At 30.8% G+C, this 25,562-nt stretch overlaps 1 protein-coding gene across 2 annotated transcripts; it reads right to left on the minus strand.

Annotated features, from left to right (window-relative positions):
* Window positions 1-17,690: 17,690 nt before the first annotated feature.
* On the minus strand, window positions 17,691-22,673 carry LOC114416630. Of its 2 annotated transcripts, XM_028381576.1 has the most exons (9): window positions 22,410-22,673; window positions 20,439-21,830; window positions 20,167-20,316; window positions 19,945-20,097; window positions 19,771-19,852; window positions 19,556-19,622; window positions 18,562-18,747; window positions 18,397-18,457; window positions 17,691-18,269 (listed from the first exon to the last, which is right to left on the minus strand). In XM_028381576.1, exons 2-9 carry the CDS (start codon window positions 21,550-21,552, stop codon window positions 18,082-18,084), a joined length of 2,001 nt encoding a protein of 666 aa, XP_028237377.1. In that variant the 5' UTR covers window positions 21,553-21,830; window positions 22,410-22,673; the 3' UTR covers window positions 17,691-18,081. The 2 variants fall into 2 exon arrangements, with proteins under 2 accessions (XP_028237377.1, XP_028237376.1); XM_028381575.1 differs by having other exon boundaries at window positions 19,945-20,316.
* Window positions 22,674-25,562: the final 2,889 nt, after the last annotated feature.

The raw sequence follows: 25,562 nt of genomic DNA on the forward strand, positions 1-25,562 counted from the left end.
ATTTATTATTATTATTTTTCTATTAGAATTTAATTTAAATATTCTTGAATTGTAAAAAAGAAAATGTACACTCTCATCTAAGTATACTCTCTAATGTAACTAATAGATGTAGAACAGATATAATGCATCCTAAATTTATGAGGTAAGAATTAAGTTTAATTCTTATAAAATATGCTCTTGAAAAGAAACAAAGAAATTGAATGTATGATTAGATCTTTAATTAAGAATTAATCTTATAATAGGTTTGTCAACCTAAAGAATCAAATTATTTTAGAATACTTCAGAATTTTATAGAAACAAAAGGTTTTATACTCTTAAATAATTGCACATTTATTATTTTTAATTAACAATTAAATTGAGTCTGACATTTATAAATTATTTAAGTAGGTTTTATTTCATAATTTATTTAAGTAGTGAAAAAAAGAAGTTAACCCTTGATCAAACAAAAAGGATGCTTCTTCTCAATCTCTCCTCTTATTACCAGCTGCAAAGTGCAATCACTTTTATACACTTTCATCAAATGTATCCTACGGCCTACGCTCCTCATGACTTACCCCTGAAGTGAATTTTGAACCCTGAAGTTAAGTTTTTTTTTTTTCAAGAAAATTTCTTTATTTCGTTATTTAAAATTCAGTGCTTTTTTTTTTTATTTGAGACCTTCTAATTCCATTGAATTCAGATTAATTCAATTTGAGAAATAAATATTTTCAGAATTTGTATTCATAAAACTCAACTTTTAAATTTTATTTAAAATAATAATGTTTTTTTCTTGGTAATTAAAAGAGGGTAGAGCTGCCCAGTCAAGCAAATATTTTTTAACTTGTTTTTAAATTTATAAATTAGAAAATTGAATTTATTTATTTGGTATGCTTTAAATTTTCTGGGAAATTAATGCCTTTATTTTTTACCCTTAAGAAAATTCACTAATTTTTACAACTATATATTTCCAACCTAATCACACAGCTTTTTTTATTTCACTTTGTAAAAAAAACAATTAAATGGTCTAAGGTTTACTCGATGAAATAACATCATAAATATGATAAAATGATGAATTTTTTTACAGGAAATGGTGAATGTGTTGTGTGGTCCTTTCTATTGATTTTATTTGTATTTTTATGGTGAATTTGGAATATCTAAATTGAAAGTCAAAATCTCACAAAAAAAAATAAGAAAGTCAAAATCTTAATCCATGGAAATTCATTTAATAGACCGATATATATACACACATAAAGACAACTTTGGTACATAAAAAATATAATAATTCCCATTATAGAGAGGGCTGCTTAATTAGCAAGTAGCGAGAGCAAAATAGTCCATTTCTTAACCTAATACACGGTTTAATATATCTTAACAAGCTGAAAACAGTACTCGAGGTGGAAACATGCGTCATTGGAGGATGTGATATATAAGTGCCAAAACAATTTGTAGTGAGAAGAAATTCGTTCTTTAAAGATATGGCAATTATTTCCCATATAAGGTTAGAAGCTGGGTTTGTACAATAGGGAATACCGAAGATGAAGTATTACCCACGTCAAACTACATATTTTACAAACATCCACATTCAATTTTTTTTTATATATATGTGATAAAAAGACAAATGTTTGTTAATATTCTGACTGGAATTAGATTTTTTTAATCAAACAAAATTCCTAGCTTACATCATGCTTGTTGTAACGTGATTCTCTCTCTCTCTCTCTCTCTCTCTCTCTCTGGATTTCTGTATTTTTCCAATGCCAGCCTATACAATTTATTGTGTCGTTGATGAGTTTATTCATCATTAAAAACACGTCACCATACATGGAGGCCATTATTCTCGATACCCAAAAGTCCTAAAGCAGCTTCAGCTAACAACACCATGTATTTAATTCGACCACGATGTTGACCGTTGAATACGTATTTTCTTCTTTTTTTAAAAAAAATCATAAGCATTATATATTCGAGTTAATTAATCTTGTTTGAATCTAATACAAGCCATAGAACTATTATGAATTATGAAAGAATCAATATTGTATGACAAGACTAGTATATAATTTTTATTTCTTAAACACATGATCATGAATTTAATACATGATTTGTGACTATGAAAAATATATGTTAAAAGAAATTAACCTCTTAAATTATTTCAAGAAATTAATCATTAACTTTCTGATAAAAACAGTCTGATTCACACAAAAAAGTATTTGCACTCTTTTATATATCCTTTTATCTTTAGCACCTATTTATTGTATAATTTTTTTTTTGAATCATCGTGATAATTAATCTTCACTAAAAAATATGACTACAATTCTTGTGAATTGTTTTTTTTTCAATCTTTTTCATCTGTAACGTTGGAAGCTAACCTAAAATCATATTTGTAGGGACAAAGTTCAATTTTATTTGGACAAAAAGAGATGTTGGGCTAAATATATGTATAATTAGCCTTAATTATACAATTAAAATGATATTAAAGAAGATTATATTAAAAAACAATGTTAATTATTCATGTATAATTGACTTGGCAGTTGGCACTTGGCACTAGCTAGCTAAAAATGGTTCTTATTCCATTTCTGTTACCCCTTACTACGCGCCCATGCGTTATTATTTGCATGTAGATTGCAACATTTGGAGTGGTACCCCATAGAATAAATGATGAAAATGTCCGTTATTGAGGAAACTGGGAACTCCGTGTCAGATTCCTCGGGCACATGGCTCCCCACCAATCCCTAATGCATTCCAATTCTCCCTACAAGCTACTATAGTTAGTGTGCCTTTTCATCCTTACTCAATTGTTTTTACTCTTTGAGTTTCACTACAAAATAGAATAATTAAAATGAATGGGTCCAATCAATCCTCACAAATGTCCAAAGGGGTCTTTTATTTTAACACGACTTTTAGCTAGAAACATCTCTCATCATCACCAGTTTTTCTTGATGATATGTATGTCACTATGTCTATGCATCAAACATGCATATAATTGAAGTTAATGAGAAATGTGAGCCTCTTGTTTACTCTCACAGTTTTGCTAGTGAGAAATCGCTAATGAGCATTGATGTGTTTGAATGGGGAATTTTAATTACAAAAATTAATTTTTAAGTAAATTAATTAGAATATTGTATATCAACATGATTTATTTGAATATTTAGTTCAAAGAATTTTTAAAATGATGGAAGTTTTGGTTGGGGATATTTATCAAACAAAATGAAGGAATTTAAAATAATACATAAAATAAAAGAACTTCAAATAATAGAGTTTGAAATTTGCACACAATAGAAATAACGCAAGAAATTTAAACTGTTTTATTCAAACAAATTAAATATTTTTAAATAAAATAAATTTAATTGAAATAATTAAATTTCAATGCTTTTTAAATTCTTTAAAATTTTGAAATCTCAGTATTGGACGCCGTGTGCATATTATTTCTTAATGCTTTTAATTGATTTGGACTTTTGCTTTATTAGCATTTGTATTACTTTTAGAACTGTTCCAGAATTCATTTTATAAATTAATGGAGGGTGTGTTTCTGCGATGCAATTACATCAAAATAAAAATATATGTTACCATATCAAAAAGCTATTATAGATATTAAATATATTAGATAGAAGAGTCCACCTACTAATCAACACTTGAAGGCTAACTTTTTTTTTTTTTTTTACCAAACTTGAAAGCAAACATGAATAGTACTAGTTCACGTTAATTTGACTTGCACCCAAAAATATTGTAATATTTGAATGGATGAAAACTTATGTATTTTTCCTCCGAAGTCTAATTTTTCCTTGGAGAACAAAATATATATGTTCACTATTTTTTTTTTCTAATTTACCAATTTATTAAATAACATATAGTTAAGTAAAGGTTTAAATATCTTTTTTTATCTTTATAATTTAGCAATTTTTTTATTTCCATCCCTGCAAAAGAAAGTCGTTTTAGTCATTGTAAAATTTATTTGTTTTATTTTTTATCTTTAAAATGTTTTAGATAATATTTTTTTTCACTGTATTTTTTGTTATTCAAAATATTATTTAAAGTTCTTTAAGGATAAAAAATAGTACAAATACATTTCACAAGGACTAAAAAAAGAATATTTATAAAGATGAAAATAAGAAAATGTTAAATTATTAAATAAAACATGTTAAATTCATTTTTAAAAAAGTGGTCATAATAATAACAGTGTTTGTTGTTTTAATTTCCCCTCATCATTATTATTATCATTTTTCTTTTGTCAGGTGGATAAATACTTGATGAAGCTGACTGAGTAATCCAGCTGTTACTTGGAAGAAGATGGCCCGTGTTGGCATAATGAAATGATAATTAATTGTACACTTGTGTATGCATACACTTATATATAGATCCATTTCAATTATTCGATTCTTTTTTTATGTGCATGAAGATATATGATACATTATAAGTTATAACTATTGTATCCACTTATCTGCTTGCAATTGAAAGTGATATGATAGTGATATATATGGGGACACAGAAGCTTCAAGCCTAGCTAGCAACATAACCCCACACCACAGAGTTAAGGAACTCACATGTGATGTGCCGGACTCTATCAGGCAGGACCAACTAACCTAACCCAATCACCACTAACCCATGCTCATAGTAACATTACCCCAAAACCCTCTTTGATTGGCACATTATGCCTTACCTTTTTGTAAGGAAGCATCCCCCACATATAATCATTATGTGTGTAGACTATTAGATTCACCTCAATTAGTATGAGAATTATACAAAAAGGAGGGGATCTAACCCCCTATAAATACCCTTTTAAAAAAACTTAAATATACTTATTTTTTTTATTTGCTGTCTTTGCAATAAAATTTTTTATCATAAATTAAGCATTCAAATTGCCAAAAATGTATAAGAAGAAACCAATAAAATATTTTACAAATTTGAAGGAATAAAAAATATAAATTTTAATTTAAAAGACTAAAAAGATAGACTTTAAATTTGAGAGACAAAAAATATATTATTTTGTGTTCTAACCCTTATAAGTGCCAAAGTAAAACCTAGAAGTGTGAAGTCAAGAGGAGAGAGAGAGTAGTTTCCTCTAAACATAATATTCATTGTGTAATTAACTAAGAAACAAGATTTTCATCTTGAAGAACTGTTGAGGAGCATGATGGCATATGAGGAAAATTGAAACTTTACTTTATCTTTTGCTTTTTAAGGCTGTGAAAGTGAAACGTAAATTGGGATATTTTAGATCAAATCTTGGAGTTGAAGTAAAGTGGCACTGCAAATTAAGTAAAGCCGAGTCAATTATCTATTCAACTTCTTTTGCTTTTTATTGTTTGAGTCTAGGAAAAACTGAAAACGAAAGTAGTTGGTTGATTCTCCGCTATTTTAATATTAATATAAGCAACTCCATGTCTTAAATTGCTGAAATGCGCATCACTTATGCAATGCAGGCCTATGTAAAAAATCACATTCTTCAACATATTCATTTAAGACACAAGTACTATTTTTATGATTTTTTTGGATTGTTTCCTTATTTACATTAGGATTGTTTTCTTATTTGTATTGTTGATTTAGTTTCCTATTTATTATTTTTATGTAATTCATTTAGCTTAATTATTATCCCTATAATTAAGGGATTAAATTATTGGTGTAATTCAACATTGATTACTATAAATACACAACCAAGTGGATTCTCTTTAGGAATTTGGAATATACAATTAACATATTCAAGTTGATATTAGAGTGTGGTTGAGGGATAATGAAAAATCGTGCTCTATCGGGGACATATTGTCCCCAGTGGACTTCTTTGTTTGTCCTCCATTTGTCGCCCTTCTTCCAGCTACCTATTTTTGTCGACGACATCATAGATAGACTCATCGATCATTAGTCTGTCCAAATTCGATCTCTCTTTATCCTAAAGATCAATGCACAAGTACTGGTATGTGTTTTTCGATTCTTGTCTCTCTCACCAATGGCTTCCACTGGCCTATCTATGTCCTAATGCACTGGCCTTGTCTTTGTCCTAGATGCCCTAACCCTTGTCTTTGTACCAGTCGCACTGTCTCTTGTCTATGTCCCAGAAGCACCGGCCCTTGTCTCATCCCAGATATATTGGCCCCATTTATGTCCCAGGTGCAATAGTCTCGACGATTATCCTAGATGCATTAGTCTTGCCTTCAATTTGAATATTTATAGGTCTTCCACGAACAAAATTAAAATTGACTGTCACTTTACGCGAAAAAAGATAATTTATGGAGAATTCACTACTAGATATTTTTACCAAGTCACTTAGAGGGTCAAGGACATCCTACATTTGTTCCAAGCTGGATCTATATGATCTATACCCTCAACTTGAGGGGGAGTGTTAAGATATGATTATGATATGTGTTAATATATCATTATGATATGATTGTTTCCTTATTTAAATTTGGATTGCTTTCTTATTTGTGTTATTGATTTAGTTTCCAGGTTACTATTTTTATGTAATCCGTTTAGCTTGGTTATTATCCCTACAATTAAGGGATTAAATTATTATTGTAATTAAACATTGATTACTATAAATAAGAAGCCAATGAGACATTCTCTTTAGGCCTTTAGAATATACAATTCAGATATTCAAGTATGATCATCTTGTTACAAATAATGTTTGATAGCATTAAAACCTACAACTCCTATATGTAGGAATCATAGTGACTTCAAGTCAAAGGACTCCTATCATCTTCTGGCTGTCATGAGAAGCACTTGTGACACTTACATAAATATTATGAAGCCTTCTCATAGTGGGTCTATCCAAGTATAAATATAACTCCTAATATGTGCCAACTTAATATCTCATATCCATCACCTGTGAAACGTGGTCAACAGGCTACTCACACAATAGCCTCAATGCATTATTGTGGCCCTAGTCAACAAGAATACTTGACTATAGATGTTTTCAGAATAACATTTCATTGTTCAATGAATCTCACAATCAAGTCTCATTTGATTTGCCACCGAATGAAGTGCTTATTCTAAGGACATTATTACACTATAAAACTAAAAATATAATAATTAACATGCATAATTTATATATAAAATATATAAGCTAAAACCACAATACAAATATAGTATAAAATGGATTGACCACTAGGACTAACTCCAACATGTATATATTACATTTCTATTTGTGTTATACTTATTTTTATGACCATACATGTGACATATGCTTTCCCATCCTTAATATTATATATCATTGAATATTTGGTTCTCTATTTTAAGAAATATTTTTTGGGCTTGCTTTACATATAATGTTTTTTTTCAATCTCAAAGCGTCTTTAGTAGGGGTTCTTGAGCTGAATTCTTTAGCTCAAGAACCTCTGTTCACCAAATCTATCATTATTTTTGCTCAAGAATTCTCTATGCTGAAGGTTGAGTATTAGGGGAAGAACTCTCAAGAACTTTTTTTTTTCAAAAAATATAATTTTTTAACGTCTCTTTCCCTAACTAATTTCAAATGTAGAACCCACAAAAAGTGGTCCATAACCTAAAATGAGTTGTTCCACTAAAGATGCTCTTAAACTTTTTCTATTCAATGTTTGTAATGGAAAAAAATTTGATGAGTTGGTTAAAAAGATATAACTTTGGTTGATCATATTATATAGAAAGAATAGAAACACGAGGTGCAAAATGTTGAAGTTCATAAACATAGATAGTTATTTCTTCACAACAATACATGTTCTAAATTTTTGGGAAGTAGGTTATAAGAAACTCAATTGTATTTCCTAACACTAATTTATTGAATGATGTATTATAAATATCAAACATGGTATGCATTAACTTGTATAGGATGATCTAATGATGGCATGATACAATACTAAAATTGTCATCTTTCTTCATCGATATTATTCATTTTCTTTTTAGAGTTATTATACTGATGTTAGTTGACAAGTAAAGGACATATTGAAGTTTTAAATTTTATTGCCTTTAGGGACTAAGCAATACATAATTCTAAAATTAAAGAATATTTAACTTACATGTAGTTCTTAGTTGTTGGTCTTGTCATTCTTGGGGAAATAATTTGGGCACTCTTATTCTTATATTTTATTGAAATACATGAATATGCTACTTTCAAAAATAAATTGAAATATGTGAACTCTGTGATCAATTATGATTTCTCTTATTTTTCCATTGCATTATATTTAGCACAGAAGTTGTGCTCAAATTGTCAAACTGCAATGTTGAAATCATAGTATGATTGTGTTGCACCTCTACTTTGTGTATACTATGTTTTGTATATGCCTTATCTTTTGTAAATATTCAAAATGAATTTTTTCATTGTAAACTTTGTTTGACTGGTCTTGGAGTGTGTATGCTATCTTTTTTCCATTGAGTTTATGATATGCATTTGAAACATTTTTTTATAAAACTTGTTTGCATTTGAATTTGAAATATGGATTTAAATTTGAAATCCAATCCGTTTAATTGTATTTGGACTGGATTAAAAAATCCAATCCATGTCCAAGCCTATGCAACATGTAGTCATTAACACAAAAATTAACTTTCTTTAACAAACCTATAGTCACCAATCTTTTTTGCATGGTAATATTTTTTGTGGAATGAACTCCTTTTAAGGTGTTACATCCACAAGCATGCTTGTAAAAAACTTAATATACATTTAAGGAACATTTCAATTAGATTTGCATGACAAAAGTCTAACAGATGTTATAATTTTGATTTAGAAACCCCTTTGTATAGAGTTTGCATCAATAAACAAATCATAAAACTACAACATAATGGTGTTACAGAGAGGATGAATAGGTTCCTTATTGAAAGGGCTCGGTGTCTGAGGTTGAATGTTGGCCTTTCCAATGCCTTTTAGGTAGAGACAATGAATATAGTGTGATATTTGTTGAACCAATCACCACAAGCTTCATTGGATGGGAAAGTTGTAGAGGAAGTCTAGACAAGTAACTTGGCTGATTTTAATAATTTGAAAATATTTTGTTGTCTTGCTTATGTGAATATATCTAGTTATGAAAGATCTAAACTTGATCCAAAGTCCAAAAAGAGTGTTTTCATAGCTTATTCCAAAGTCACAAAAAGGGGTTCAAGTTTTGGGATCCAATTTCTAAGAAGATGGTGATCAACAGGAATACAATATTTGGTGAGCAATTCATGATGCCACAAACAGTTGAGACCCATGTGCTAGTGCTAGATGGAGCTTCCCCTAGCTCTGTGGAGGTTCAAATAGATTTTGAGCCTCTGTCGGTGATTCTTGATAAGGAAAATCCATGTAGTCCATGACCTAAGGTTTGAACATGGAGAAGTGAGTTCAAGTGGATAGCAAGAGTACAATCTTGTTAGACATAAAGAATGTCACACTATTAAACTTGTTGTTTGATACAGGTTTGAAGACTTGGCTTCCTTTGCACCTTTCACCAGTTCTGGAGACCCTTCTACCTTTTAAGAGGTTATGAACAAATGTGATAAAGACAAATGGATAGGTGCTATGGTGGAGGTGATGGAGTCTTTGCAAAAGAATCAAACATGGGAGCTAGTTAAGCTTCTTCTAGGCAAGAGAGTCATAGGGTGCAAATGGGTGTACAAAAGGGAACCTCTAGTATCGAAACAAGAATTGGAGAAGTTCAAGGATTGCTTAGTAGGAAAAGGGTATTCACAACAAAAGGGAATTGACTTCTCTCCGAGATATGCACTTGGATAAAATGGATGTGAAGACAACTTTTCTTCATGGTGATTTAGAAAAGCAAATTTACATGAAGAAACTAGAGGGGTTCAATCAAAATGCGAGTAGGTTGGTTTGTAAGATGAAGAGGTCTTTGTATGGATTGAAGCATACTTTAAGGTAGTGGTACAAGCTTGTTGTATTCCTACATGCTTCTAATTGGTTATTAGTAATATGAGATGACTGTTGTGTTAATGTGAGGAACCTTGATGATGACTCTTTTATTTTTTGCTACTTTATGTGGATGATATGCTAATTTCTAGTAACCATTTATGTGATGTGAATGAGTCAAAATCTATGTTGGGCAAAGAGTTTGAAATTTATGACTTGGGTCCTACCAAGAAGATTCTTGGGATGGATATTCACAAGGATAGAAGATCCAAAAAACTATGGCTCTCACAACAGGGCAATGTTGAGAAAATGTTAGACAGGTTTGGCATGAGCATTACTAAGCCAGTGAGTACTCCACTTGCAAACTACTTCAAGCTTTTTATAGATTAGTGCCATAAGATAGATGAAGTGGCGGAATACATATTAAAGGTTCGCTATAATAGTGCAATTTGTTGCTTAACGTATGTTATGGTTTGCATTAGATCGGATTTCACATATGCTGTAAGCCACGTATGTAAGTTTATGTCGAAGCCATGGAAGCGACATTGGGAAGCAGTGAAGTGGATCTTTAGGTACCTAGAGGGTACAATAGTTCATGATTTTATGTTTGGCAGTCAGCATGGTGATCTTTCAGTTGTGGGATTTGTGGATCCTAACTATGCTAGTTATTTGGATGACATGAGGTCTACAATAGGGTATTCTTTACTCTTACAGGTGAGCTTATTTGTTGGAAATCCATTGTTTAGTCTGTTGTGGTAATTTCAATAATTGAAGCAAAGTACATGACAATAACAGAGGCTAGTAAGGAATTTGTAAAGGAGTTGGGCATTGGGCAAGGTGGAGTTCATTTGCATTGTGATAGTTAAAGTGTTATCTATTTGGCAAAGAATCAAGTGTATCGTGCTAACACCAAGCATATTGATGAGAGGTTTCACATGATTGGGAGTTGATGGAATTTGGTCAAATTTTGCTCATAAAGGTTCATAATTTAAAGAATGCAACTAATATGTTAGTCAAGGCAGTCATAGCAGACATGTTCAAGCATTTCTTGAACTTGTTGAATGTTGCTCGATGCTAGATATAACTGGACTCCTTGACCCATGAGACTATGAGGTGGACTTATTGTTATTTTCCATGGGGGTTAATATTTGTCAATATGGAGATTTTTGTGCACAAACCATATTTTAGGGGGAAACAAATGTTAGAGCATACTGGAGCGGAATCTAAATCAATAGCATCGTCAGAATCCACATATCCCACAATTGAAGGATCACCTATTTGCTGTCAAACATAATACCATGACCTATTGTATCCTTTAGGTACCTAAAGATCCATTTCACTACTTCCCAATGTCACTTCCTTGGTTTCGACATAAACTTACATACTTGGCTCACAACATGTACCAAATTTGGTCTAGTGCAAACCACTGTATATATCAAACAACCAACTGGACTGACATGGGGAACCTTTGATATGTATTTCACCTCTTCAAAGGGGTGTAGTGAAGTAATACATGAGTGATATTGTAAATCTATATTATATTTTATATTATAAATATTGATGTAACCTTATTTGTCAAATGAATAATAGAAATGGTTGCTCTACTCCCGAAGATGTAGGTAGACTTGCTAAACTCTATTAAATTTCATGTTTGTGTGTGGCCATGTTTATTCTGATTTTAGAATTTTGGTATAGTGTGTTCCTAGCACTCCTCTTTCTAACAATTGAGTCTTGTGCTAGGAAATCCATCATATCTTAAACTTCTTAAATACAATTAAGGTCACTATAGCATTTAAATATTTAATATATATCGTTACTTTAGTAAAATCGTTACTAACTTAAGTGTCAAAGTGTCATTTGTAAATGCATATAACCTTGCTAATGTTTCAATTGTGTCAAAATATTGCACCATATTCAAGAGATTTATTATTTCAATCCACATAAAGAAAAAAAAATTTAAATTTTTGGCCGATGTCACCAAAAAGTCGACAAGTCTCAGCTTAGAGCATTCAAATTAATATAATTAATACATTAATCTTTTAGAAGAGTGGAATGTAATTTTTTCCACAAAAACAAAGTATAATATTTTTTTTGGCTTAGTGTCACTTTTGATTCATTATGTTTTGTAGTTGTTTCACTTTGATACGTTAAGTTTTAAGAGCTTTATTCTAGCCCTTTATGTTTTCAAAATGTGTTGCTTTGGTCTTTTTTTCATTCTTCTATTAGAAATGTTAGTGTTTGATTAACTTTAAATTTTAAAAAAGGACCAAAATGATACATTTCGAAAACATAAAGGACCAAAATAAAACTTTTAAAAATTAATGTGTAAAAGTGAAACATAATGAACCAAAAGTGGCATTAAGTCTTTTAAAATAATTAACTTTACATAGTGGTGGCTAAAAACCACCACTATATTTAAAAAAAAACAACTAAAAAATAATCATCTCCTCCAACCTCTTTTAGATTTGAAAAGGTAAAAAATGCAACATCACACAAATTGAACGACGTCAATACATAATCTCGCTAGAACCACCGAAAATTCTTATCCTCCTCATTGGAAAACCAAAACCTTTCATACAATTATGTTATTGGAAATAGAAGAAGCAGGGGAAATCGGAGCAAGAGTTGACAAAAGACAAAAACATGATCCTAACTCGCCTATTAATCCATATATGAACGAGGAAGTGATAATGTGACTCTTTGTGAGGTATGTGAGCAAGACCGCCACTATCACACATAGTTGGACGGGCAAGTGGAGGATTTCTCATTTGACATCTACAACCTGGTCAGGCGAAGATGAGCAACGTAAAGAGAGGTGACAATGAGACGGTTGTTGTCGTTAGGTGAGGCGACAATTCCGACCGTATAGGGTGGTTGTGGCAGAGATAAAAGCGAGGGCAGGACAACAATCTTTTTGGGTCGACGACGAAAGGTAGAGCGATGGAAGGAAATGGGACCCTTACCCATTATGATTGAGAAAAATTTTAAAAACAAACTTTTCTAAGAAAATTTTAAAAAATGACCTAAATGATACATTTCGAAAACATAAAGGACAATAATGAAAATTTTAAAACATAATGTACCATTGCGAAACATAATGAACCAAAAGTAACGTCAAACCATTTTGAAATTGAAAAGTTAATAGAGCACTAACGTTTCTAACAGAAAATTGAAAAAATGACAAAAAATGATACATTTCGAAAACATAATGGACCAACATAAAAAATTTTAAATTTAAGGTATCAAAGCAAAATAACTACGAAACATAATGAATCAAAAGTGATATTAAGCCTATTTTTTTAAAGGATAACATAATTTAAGCATGTATATTGAAGAGAAAAGTTCAATTCACTCCTATTTAAATGTAAATATTCTAAGGAATTTTATAATTCTTACTTAATCAATTAATGTGGACTACATATTATATTAGTTATTTATATTTTTTATGGACTCAATATAAGCAATTTATTTTGGTGAGCCTATTAGACTCTCATTAGAAAATTAATATGGGCTTGTTTATCCCGTTAGAAAATAATGGGAACTATAACAGGTTAAAAACGTAAAGCACAGTTGTGATCCCCAATACATCAAATCAAGAAATCATATTCTCTTCTTTCCATCTAACAAGAAAAAAAAAGGCCCCAATAAATAAAAACTGTGATTTGATTGAGAAAGATCACCAAATTAATTGTTTCTTATAATTATTAATTTGGCTGCATAGTATGAATCCAAGTATTTTTCATAACCCTTATTGATAATTTAACTATGTTATTGATGTTTACATATATTTTATAAGGATTCTATAAAATTTCAATAAATATTTCTAACACTTTTAAGAGAGAATTAACTGTTTGGGTTCGTGTTCAACGACTTCACATTTTGGCCATTTCGAAGATTGATGCTGTGGGAGATAAAGGACAATAAAAGGTGCGGAACATGTCACAATCTTTTGGTAGCTTTCTTTTGGTATTTTGTTATTCGTATAATTAGTACCACGAAAATGAAGTTACTTGCTCCACAATAATATGATGAAACCTAAAAAAGGGATATAGTACTACCGCTTCATTTAATGAAAGATTTAAACCAATTGAATAAAAATCTAGAAAAGGTAAGAAGAGTCAAGAAAATTTCGAATAGTTATCAGCACGGGAATTTATTTATATTTCTCAAAAAAAAAAAAAAAGCATGGGAATTTATATGACAGGTAATCTAAATCACGGTTGCATCCATAGCACATGCTCGGTTGATGAAAACTATATTACAAGTTTACCAAACATTTAATAATGGAATTATATGAAATCAAATAACTCCATCCTAAACTGCCCAATAAAATTATATACAATTTATGTATAAAGAAATCTAAACAAATGTGTGTAATTTATTAGGCCACATAGGATGAAGTTGTTTAATCCTATTTTTAGTTAGAATTAGTTAGACAAAATCTTTAATAACAATAAGACTTAAATATGAATGTACTCTTTATAAATTTACATTTTTTAATTTTGATTAATGTAAGCTTTTTTTTTGTTTTTAGTTCTATAATTTTGCACTTTTTTAATTTTGATTCTTGTAAGTCTTTTTTTCATTTTTAGTCTGTTAAGTTTTTATTTTTAAAATCCCTAAAGCATGAACTTATAGAGGCTAACAAATAAAAAATGAAAATCTTAAAAGGACTAACAATAAGAAAAATGCAAACTTATTGAGATTAATTAAACATGAATAAAAAAACTTATAGAACCAAAATAAAAAAAAATACAAATTTATAGAGACTAAACATATAAAATAAATTTACATACACTAAAATTAAAAAATACAAATTTTCTAAGACTAAATTCATATTTAAGCCTAACAATAATAATAGCTAGTTGAGTTGGTCACGTGACAAGGCACCAAAGAAACCTGGAGGTTTTTCTATCCACATATTGTTGAGTCACTTCTAGTTTGGATTTTGTGGGCTTTTTCTTAGCTGTTCTGGGAGAAACAAACAGAAATTGGGACCATTTTGTAGCTTAAAGAAGGTGACCTAGGATTTAATTGTGGTCCTAAGCAACACATTCTTTAGGAAAATAAGTATGGAATTGGTTTTTAAAGTAGTTGCATGATTGCATGCATGCACATGGAACTAGAAATGATAGCATGGTTGGTGTGCAATGCATATCCAACACTGAGAATAGAAACACATGCATGCTTCTTCTTTTTTTAACTCATGGCACAGAAGCTCGAGGGAAAATGGTGGTTGGGTTACAGCATTTTTAAACTGTCATTGGCAAACAGTGTGTACTCACATGAATATATGAAGATTGTGACAGTGAAGAAGATATTGCAAAATAAAATTATGGGACAAGAATGCCAAACATTAGGATCTCGGTGGGCCTAAAATCAGAAAGCAATACCTACTCTTATACATAATTAAAGCAAAATTACTTGAAAGGTTTAATTTGACCTTTGCTTCTTCTTCTTCTTTTTTCTAATGAATTGACCTTTGCTAGTAATAGGCTTTATTGAAAAGAATAAAAATATATATTAACAAGTTCATGGACTCGGTAGTTAAATATTGAATGCCTTTATTTGTTTGTTATGTAGTTATGAGATATGACTTATGAGAGGCAATGTAACCCTTTTTTTTTCTTTTAATCACTTTAGGCCAATGAAGGGTTGCTTTGATTCTGTTAAACGAGGACATTTTTTGGTTAAAATTGACCAATAAGTTTAATTAGAGACTTTGCAGTGTCTCCAACTGCCACATGCTCTGCAGGGGTTTGCACATCTTTGACAACTCATACCACCAAAATGTTCTTATTCACCTTTTATTTACGTGTCCAACAACTTCTGATTTCTCAGACGAGGATTCTACGTACTTCAGCAAATCTTTAAAGTTGCGTTAGGTCAATGCAGACAATAAAATCCAACCACCATGTTACTGTATTGGCGTATTGGCTTGTACAAACCTTGTTTCGTGTTTGGATTTTTTTTCTTCTTAATCTTTGGTTTATTAGGAAAAGAAATCTTATCTAGAGTTTGATAGAAAGATAAGTAAAATATGCTAAAATTTATTTCTAGCAAGAACCGAACTTGAATAGTACCGGGATCATTCAACCAGAGTTAGTGTTTGGATTTAAATTCATGTTAGAAGAGATACTCATATTAGTGTCTGAAATAAAATTGCTTTCAATGAAAAATATAAATCTTGTTTAATGTTTGGATTTAAATTCATTTTAAGAGAGATACTCATATTTAGTGTGTATCCACAATAAGATTGTTTGCAATATAAAATACTAGTGGAGAATAAAAAAATCATTGTCTTCCATGACTACTCTTGGCAGCCCTATATACTAATTAATTTTCAAGTAAATTTATTGTAAAAGTAAAAAACTTATTATACATCGTATTTGTGATTAAATTTATTTTACAGTACATAGTTTACTTTCTCTTATTCTATTCATATATTTTCTTGATGCATCTTTTATATGAGAAATATTGAGAACATTTTTCTTAACATGTTGCTAGGCTACATTTTTCTTAACATCTTGCTATATTTAGTCTTGAGTTTCGCACTCTGAAGTCAAAACCCAAGAACGAAGGAAATGAGCTTGGCTTTCTTAAAACGTGTTAAAAAAGTGTTAACATTTCTCTGTATATACCTAATATTTGAGCTCGTCTCCAACGCTGATTTATCTTTGTGAGGCAACTTGTATAGTACTCTTGACAGCAACTAAAGAACCGTTGGGGAGCAATTCAAGTTCACCACGATGTTGCTCTCAGCAACTCTCTTTTTCATTTTAAATGGACCTCATTATTTTTTTAATAGGTTTTAGTACAAATGTCATTTTTAATAGATCTCTCTAATTTAATAGGTTTTAGTTAAAATATCAGAAGATGAATCATTGAAGTAAAAAGTATTTTTGATCATTGAAAATTAAAAAACATTTTAAATGGACCTAACTAATATTTTAAATTTTAATAGGTTTTTAGTAAAAATTTAATTTTTAAAGATATCTTCAATGCGAGTTCTTGTAAAGTTCTTAAGTTTAAGAATCGATTCTTGTTAAGGATTGTCCTTAGTAAGGAATAAGGATCATTATTGAAAGAGGTTAACATGAACTCCAGCTATAAGAATGGGTTCTTATACAAATAATTATATAGTATTTGTATTACAATATATTTAAAATATTTTTAACAAGTATTTTAGAAAATTGAATAGTGTGGATCACGCAAGTCTTACCCCTTCCAACTTCCAAGTCAATTAACGCAAAACCAGCTTCCCTCTTCACGTAATCCATGTGAATTGCATCAGTGCATTCAAAGCAACTTATCTATGAATATAAAAAGCTTGACATAGGTCATTATTTTTCTCACCTTTTATCAAAATGTGAGTTAAATTTATTTAGGAAAAGATTTACCTGTGATTTCAGGCATTAAATTTCACATTTTTTTACATTTTAAAAAATTATAACCTAATCCTAGCAATTTTTCTATAACTCACTAGCTCTTTTTGTCTTGTGATTGGTTTGGTCATTGGTCATGAATTTAAATTCAAAAAGTCTCTTCGCATATGACCTTTCCCCATATCCTTACATAGCGAGAGAATTCAGAAGCCTTTGGATATTGGGATACGATGGGTTTTTTCCCCACTAGCTCCCCTTTGTCAAAGAGAAGTATATAGTATGAGTCAATTTGTTTAAACTTATTTGTTAAAATAAACACTTACTTTAATAAAATATGCAGCTATTTTTTTAGTATGTTTGTCTAAATTACTTCTATTTTAATAAAAATTCTTTTTATTTTAAAAAATAAACAAACCTTATCTGCTTCTTAAGAAAACACTTATTTTAAAGTAATTTTTTTAAGTTTAAGCAAACTCACCCTTTATCTTATGGAAGAACAAAATATTACCTCACAGACTTGGGTTCTTTTCAAATGGATTCAAAAGCTACCGGAAATAGTTTCAAATAAGACTCTAGTCTATTCTGTTAATACAAGTATGAGAAGTGCAAAACATAATAGTAAAAGACAAAATCAAGTTTGACCAACTCTAAACTCGCGTTCAGTGGTCAACGGTTTCCAACGTGAAATCAATCACGCTTGAAGGCCGAAAAATAATGAACAGAATACAGTAGAACTATATGCCCAGCTAGTCGGCTTAAGTAGCAAATATACAAAACTGATCTATTTCAGACACCTTATCAACCAAAACTCAACAGCTATTATTCATTCATCAGAGTGGCCAAAATATGCACTGCTTGAAACAATGTGAATGAGAACCATCTCAACAGTTTTCATCATGCATTGTTCTGTAAGCAGTTATCTCCCTACCTGGGTAATGAGGGCCCATCATTTTGGCTTCTTTGAAGTGATTCTATAACTCTACGATAGTAACCCCAAGATGGATTTGCTTCTCTTATGGGCCGTTGGCCAAACGGATTTTCTGACACATAGTTTTGCACATTCTCGGCCTTAGCCAGCCCTTTTAGATAAACCCGAAGATCACCTTCTCGTCCTGTGGAACAATAGAACAGGAGGCTTAACATGAATTTCATATCAATATGCTTAAAGCATTTGTTATTCATAATGAAATACAGGGCGTGAGAAAGGAGAGGAAGGTGAGCAGAAGAAGATTGTCCCACCTAATTCTGAGTCTCTGGTGTGGTAGTACCGGTAAGAATAAGGAAATATTGCTGAATGCCTCTGAAAATAAATTTCATGTGAATTGACAAAATAGGAGGAAATATGATATAACACTAGAGACTAAAGCTTATTGCAAGAAAGGAAAACAAAACAAAAGAGCTTACAGGATTCATTAGTGCCTTGTAAGGCGAGTCATCCAATAACAATGTGTTTGACTCATTAAACTCTCCCTTCTCCCATGGTAGATCAGGTTCTGCCTTTTCCCACAACTTCCTTATTTCCTTCAACACAAGTGGCTTGTCTATATTCTCAACAGTACTAAACTTTGTTTTAGTACAGTGGGACTGATTCTACATATAGCATTATACAGAGATTAATAGTGTCTAGATAAATTCCAAGCAGAAGTGAATTGATAACAGAAAACATCTGCAAGTTGTAACTGCATCTATAATGATGAAACAACAAATTATTTTACTAAAATGCAATTATGATTTACAACATCAATCCAATTCCAATTTGTCCAAACTGAAATCCATCCACAGTCCACCACACCCATGCACATACACACAATTCAAGCAAATGACAACTAGAAATACAAGGCTGCTTCTGTTTGGTGGTGATAATAAAAAAAATACAACTAAATGATATGGAAAATCCTGGAGAGAAGGCATAAAAGTCAGTTAGGCAGCAAAAATAGAACAAGTTGTATTGTATTGCAGACATGAGATTGTCTAATTTGATCAGCAAATGTTAGTTTGTTATAATGTCAGTGGGAGATTCCAACCCGTGACCTCCCCCTCCCCTCTCTCCCTTCACCCTTAAGCCCCCCCTTCCCAACCACTAGGCCAACCTTATATCTCCAAACATGAGATATTAACAGAGAAAAATTAAATATGTCAGCAATATTGCATTGTTTTGTTGATCACCACAATTTCACATCATTCAAAATGCAAGAAATGAATACAAAACAATCCCAATAACCACTCAACATCTGGCTCACACAAAACAAAAGGCCATTTAGAGTAAAAATGTTGATACAGTACAACTAGACAGAAGAAGTATTTGAATTCCTAAGACTGTGTTGAGGAAAAGAAATTATACATAGCAGAAGCCCCTAAAATTTATGCTAAAAACTACAAAAGATTTAGAACAGATTACCCAACAAAAGAGCAGTTTGGTTGCAGATTTCCCCATAAGAAATTTGATTGATGCATCAACATTGCTCCTGCCAATAGAGGAATGGTAAAAAATGTATGAATACCACTTTTTTATTACTGAAATACAAATCAACCAGTCTGTGATTGCATCTTAAGCCTAGGTCAAACTAATAAACAAAAACAACGAGATAAAATCAGTCACAGATTGGCAGATACTTGGATCTAGACGACCATACTCCCACATGAAATGTGTCAAAGCAAAACTGTAGAAAATCGTCACAAAAGGGCCTCTTGTAGACTGCAAAAGGAAAGAGTAGCATATCAGCCAAATTTGAGCTAGAGCAAGATATGAAATCTGGAATGAGGAAACAAGACATTTGACCATGTCACCTTTCTTCCCTCTAAGCACAAAATCTGGCTCTGGTTCTCGTCTATATCTTCGGAAAGGAGTGTCAGTGTCACTGATACTGACAAAATCAGCAAGCAGTCCATTCAGATCAAGGATGAGAAGTTTGTTCTTTTGGTTGCCAGCAAAATTTCTGTCTAGTGAGAATTGTGAAATCTTTAAATGACCGTCTCTTACTGTGTCTAAGCTTAAATCAGAAACATCACCTGCACAACACAGATCATTTCTTGTAATCTCCGTATTATCTAGCTTTCTACAACTTGTTTTGAGTTGCTCAACAGGAATGTCTACAGCAGAAGAGGTAGCCATAAATCTTTGCTCCTTAATGTTGTCAGTGCTCAACTCTATTTCCTCATCTGCACAACATAAAATGAGAAGCTTATTCTTTGAGTTGCCAACAACACTAAGTCTAATCAGAATTGTGAAAACTTTAAACGATAATCTCTTACTATGTCTAAGCATAAATCAGAAACATCACCTGCACAACACAGATCATTTCTTGTAATCTTAGTATGATCTAGTGGTCTGCCATCTGTTTTGAGATGCTCTGAAGGAATGTCTACTGCAGAAGATGTAGTCATAAATCTTTGCTCGTTAATGTTGTCAGTGCTCAACTTTATTTCCTCAGCTGCAGCTCCACTTTGTGAGGTAACTTGATCAATTGAAAGTTTTGTTTCTCCATCCATCAAGCACACTCTCAATGGTCCATCAGAAAATTTGTGTGAATCATCCTTTTGATGATCCTGAATAGTTGGTTCCTTGTTACAATTTTCAGGACTTGGGGAACCACTGTTTCTCCAGCAACTGGAATTAACCATTTTTCTCCTTGCATACGTTTTAACACACAGATTTTTATCACACAAGCCATAATCCAGTGAGTCATCAACATTTTTCTTCACCAGACTTGTATTCTTTTCAAAATCATTCTTATCCTCACGGTTGGGAATGTTATCATTTATACCATGCTCTGTGTTCAATTTTACAACTTCTGAAACACACTCTTTTGCAAAAGGCTCATGACTTGCTGCAACTGAAATGTGATTGCAGCTTTCTTCTGGAATGCCTTGCTGTGAATTGCTATTTTCTGCAGTTGTATTGATCATATTTTGCTTCTTTTCTTCATTATGTCCCTGACAAATACCCACTTCCACACAAGATTGACTTGTTATTAGATCATTGGAAAAACATTGAATGGGATGTTCTGAAGGCATATCCAATGCAGGTGTGGAAGCTTTTGGTGAAAAAATACCCTCAGGAGTGCCGCAACCATTAACATTGCCTTCAATAGCATTATGTGTTGTCTTCTGCCGTTTGCTCTTTTCATTCTCTGTTGAATATTCTACAATTATTTGGCAACTTAAGAAATTAGGTAAAGCAGGGGACTCATGTAATGGGTGCTTTATAGTAGCATCTGTCTTCGGTGAAGACTTATCCAGTGAAAAATCAGGACCTTCACACTCAACAGATTTACCTTGTGTCTTCTTTCTCACTATTTTCTGCTTCTGCGATGAATTTACATCATCTGTACTAGTGGAACCTCCCAAATTGGTTGTTGCTGGAGGCCCCATATGCAAATCATTTACAACATCCATCACGGATCTTTAAACTGAAAAGCACCTCCTAAACTAGAAAACGTACAGAGGCTGCAAATCCAATACCAAACCAGTGGTGATAATCGAAGATCACCCAGCAAAAACACCTTTCTCTGTCTGTATCTAAATATATTTTACAGGACCACCCAGCAAATCCACATTTTTCTGTACCTAAATATTTACAAGGATTTCAATTTCTCCATCGTTAATTTTTCCCAATTGGACTGTTCCTACTGAATCTATACTCCCATGTATCGCCACAGACTCTTTCAAAAAGCCTGCAAGACAAAATAAGAGATCAGCCCAAAACAGCCATACAAAGTTTCAGAACTCCAAATAGTGTGTCCTAAACAAGGCTTCAAATTCCATCCCCATCCTTGACATTGAACACAAATGCGGCCACAGTTGGCCACAATTGTGATCGTGATGCAGATACAGACAAAACCTTGGTCCTAAATTCACCAACCGACCAAGAAATGAAATTTGAATACCCAAATCACAAATGGTTTAGATAAAAACCCAAAACAACATTATACCAAAAGATAACTTTTCTGTCATTTTTGCTGAATCCATAATTAACTACACATAATTCTCCTATTGGGTTTCCGGCATAGACCCCAAGAACATCTTTTCTTTTTCATTTTCATTTTCATTTAAACAAAATAAGATAAGATAAAACAAAGTGAAATGCTTTCTTCCTACTGAAAATGAAAATCCAAAACACAAGAATGCAGAAAGAGGGCACAGATTCATTTTATGCTTTCACCAGTAAAGGTAACAAAGAGGGCAAAAGAGAAATTAAGAGCATACAGAGTGCAATTGAAAAATGAAAGATTGAGAGTAAGAGAAAAAAGAACCTCGATTCAGTCCGAAACGCGTAGAGAGAGAGAGAGCGCTGTTGCAAATCGTCGCTTTTAGGGTTTCAAGTTTACAGGCGCGTTACGTATGGTTTTCACTGCAATGTGAATCTTATCCTCCTGAGGGTTTTTTCTCTTCTTGATCCCAAACACCCACCTAAGCACCAATTAACGAATAATGATGGCAAAGGTTGCATCCAATCACACTCACAAATTACAACACTTTGTTAATTTTTAGTAGAATGTGTCTTTCGATACTAGTTGAATAAGATACATCAATTATAAATTTTTTAGTATTGACTTTGATATTATATAATAAAAAATTAGAGTTGGTGACTATGCGAGTCTTGTGTTCATCTAAAATGTCTTGGAAGCATATATGGTGTATTTTGTAGGGAGAAAAAAAATGTAAAATAAAATGAATAAAAATTAAAAAGTGAGGTATGCAGCAAATTTTTCCATTTGGGATAGTTTTATAAACTATTTTCTCATATGAGACTATTTTGAAACATTTTCCAGCAGGGGGCACTTTTGGACGTGTTCTGCATGCATGCAGCACCCAAATCGTCAGAACCACTGACGAGTTTGGTGTCCGTGAACAAATCGTCATTCACACTGGCGATACGCACATGCATAATGAAGAACTCGCCACTTGGAATGGCGACAAGCACAGGCATAAGGAACTGCCAGTTTGACTGGCGAGTTCCACTAGACTGAGGGTGCAGGGCTAGGTGCGCAGGAGATCAGGCCGTGTAGTGCAGGTTCAGGGTCGCAGAGCAAATCGCCATCGGTATTAGCGGTTTGCGTTTCCCAGGAATCGCCAGCGTGGCTGGCGGTTTGCTTTATTTGAAATTTTTTCCTCTCCTTCCATTATAAAAGAAGAAGCTCCCGAGAGTGCACAATTGCGCCTTCCTTCCATTGCTTTGTTATTCTTCTTCATAAGTTCCCCCATTACATTGCGTTCTTCTTATTTTGTTCCTGTCTTTTGTTTTTGGTAAGTATTTTTGAATGGTAAATATTTGTTGTGTTATATATATATATATATGTTAACTTAATTTGTAGTTGATATATGAAAATTATTTTGTTTATGTTTGTAGGGCTGTGCTTTGTTCCTTACGTGGTTTCGTTCCTTGTACGTGGTTTCTCTCCTCTTCCTGTTACGTGATTTCTGTGTTTGGTAAGTATTTCTTAACTTGGTAACTTTAGTTGATATGTTAATATTATTTAAGTTAGGTTTTATAAATTATATGTTATTAGTTGTGTTACATATATAGATATATGTTAGGTTAGTTATAGTTGAATTGATAATATTATTTTCTTTAAATTTTGTAAATTACTATGGTATTAATTGTTTTATATATACATATGCTACGTTTGTTGATGTTAGATGGTATTTTTAAATTTTAAGTAGTACATTGAAATATTAATATTATTTGTGTTATATGTATATGTTACAAATTTGAGTTGGTATATTATGATTTGTACGTTAGTTGTAGTTGATTTATTAATATGATTTTGTTAAGATTTTTTAAATTTGTATGTTATTATTTGTGATAAAATTATTTGTACGTTAATTTTAGTTGTTATGTTATTATTATTTGGTTTAGATTTATTAGGTTTGTATGATATTATTTGTATTTTATATATGGTATTTTAGGTTTAGTTAGAATGTGAATATTATTTAATTGACTTATTTATAGTTTTTTATTGAAATTATGATATTTTATTAATTTTATATATATACGTTGTTTAAACTTTTTATTCCATGATAATTTTTTGATTTAATACCATTTTTTTGTGTATAATATATGTTATTTAATTTAAATTTTAATAATTAGAAAAAAATATGGTCATTTATTTAAATTTACGTAGGTTTTTTAATATTTAATTTTGTTATGTGTAGAGTATTTTAGTTAGTAAATTAAGTTTTATTGTGTTAAATTTATGTACGTGTTTTATTTTATAATTTTGTTATGTACATATTTTAATTTGGTCATTTATTTAAATTTATGTTGCTATGTTAATTTTTAATTTTTTTATTTGTAGAGTATTTTAGGTTGTATTTTAAGTTTTTTTGTGTAAAATTTATGTACGTGTTTAAATTTTTAATTTTGTTATGTATTTTAATTTGGTCATTTATTTAAATTTGTGTAGTTATTTAATTTTTAATTTTGTTATTTATAGACTATTTTAGATAGTATTTTAAGTTTATTTATGTAAAATTTATGTACGTGTTTAAATTTTTAATTTTGTTATGTATTTTAATTTGGTCATTTATTTAAATTTGTGTAGCTATTTAATTTTTAATTTTTTTATTTGTAGACTATTTTAGGTAGTATTTTAAGTTTATTTGTGTAAAATTTATGTACGTGTTTAAATTTTTAATTTTGTGTTATGTATTTTAATTTGGTCATTTATTTAAATTTATGTAGGTATTTAATTTTTAATTTTGTTATTTGTAAACTATTTTAGGTAGTATTTTAAGTTTTTTTGTATTAAATTTATGTACGTGTTTAAATTTTTAATTTTGTTATGTATTTTAATTTGGTCATTTATTTAAATTTGTGTAGGTATGTAATTTTTAATTTTGTTATTTGTAGAGTATTTTAGGTAGTATTTTAAGTTTTTTTGTGTTAAATTTATGTACGTGTAACAATTTTTTATTTTGTTATGTATTTTAATTTGGTCATTTATTTAAATTTGTGTAGCTATTAAATTTTTAATTTTGTTATTTGTAGAGTATTTTAAGTTTTTGTGTGTTAAATTTATGTACGTGTAACAATTTTTAATTTTGTTATGTATTTTAATTTAGTCATTTATTTAAATTTGTGTAGCTATTTAATTTTTAATTTTGTTATTTGTAGAGTATTTTAGAACATTTATTTAAATTTGTGTACATATTGTTATTTTTAATTTTGTTATTTGTTCAAATTGATGTATTTTGTTATTTATTCAGATTTTAATTATGTGGTATGTATATTTAATTGATATTTTCCAAGTGTAGTTAATTTTTTTAATGTAAAATTTTTGTTGTCAATTTTTTATTATATTTTACTTTACAGTACCAATGTCATCTTCGTCGTCATCTTCATCTAGTATACACATTAAATCTGGTCCAATAGATGGAAACGTTTTATGGATGCAACCTAAACA

Source organism: Glycine soja, chromosome 6 (assembly GCF_004193775.1).
Source record: "Glycine soja cultivar W05 chromosome 6, ASM419377v2, whole genome shotgun sequence".
Classification (NCBI taxonomy): Eukaryota; Viridiplantae; Streptophyta; class Magnoliopsida; order Fabales; family Fabaceae; genus Glycine; species Glycine soja.

Coding starts and splice junctions, on each gene's coding strand:
- LOC114416630 (XM_028381575.1), bottom strand. CDS start 21,552: ATGGATGTTGTAAATGATTTGCATATGGGGCCTCCAGCAACAACCAAT. Junction 20,317..20,438: donor AAATGATCTGTGTTGTGCAG/GTGATGTTTCTG, acceptor TATGTTGTGCAG/ATGAGGAAATAGAGTTGAGC. Junction 18,458..18,561: donor ACAAGGCACTAATGAATCCT/GTAAGCTCTTTT, acceptor ATTTATTTTCAG/AGGCATTCAGCAATATTTCC.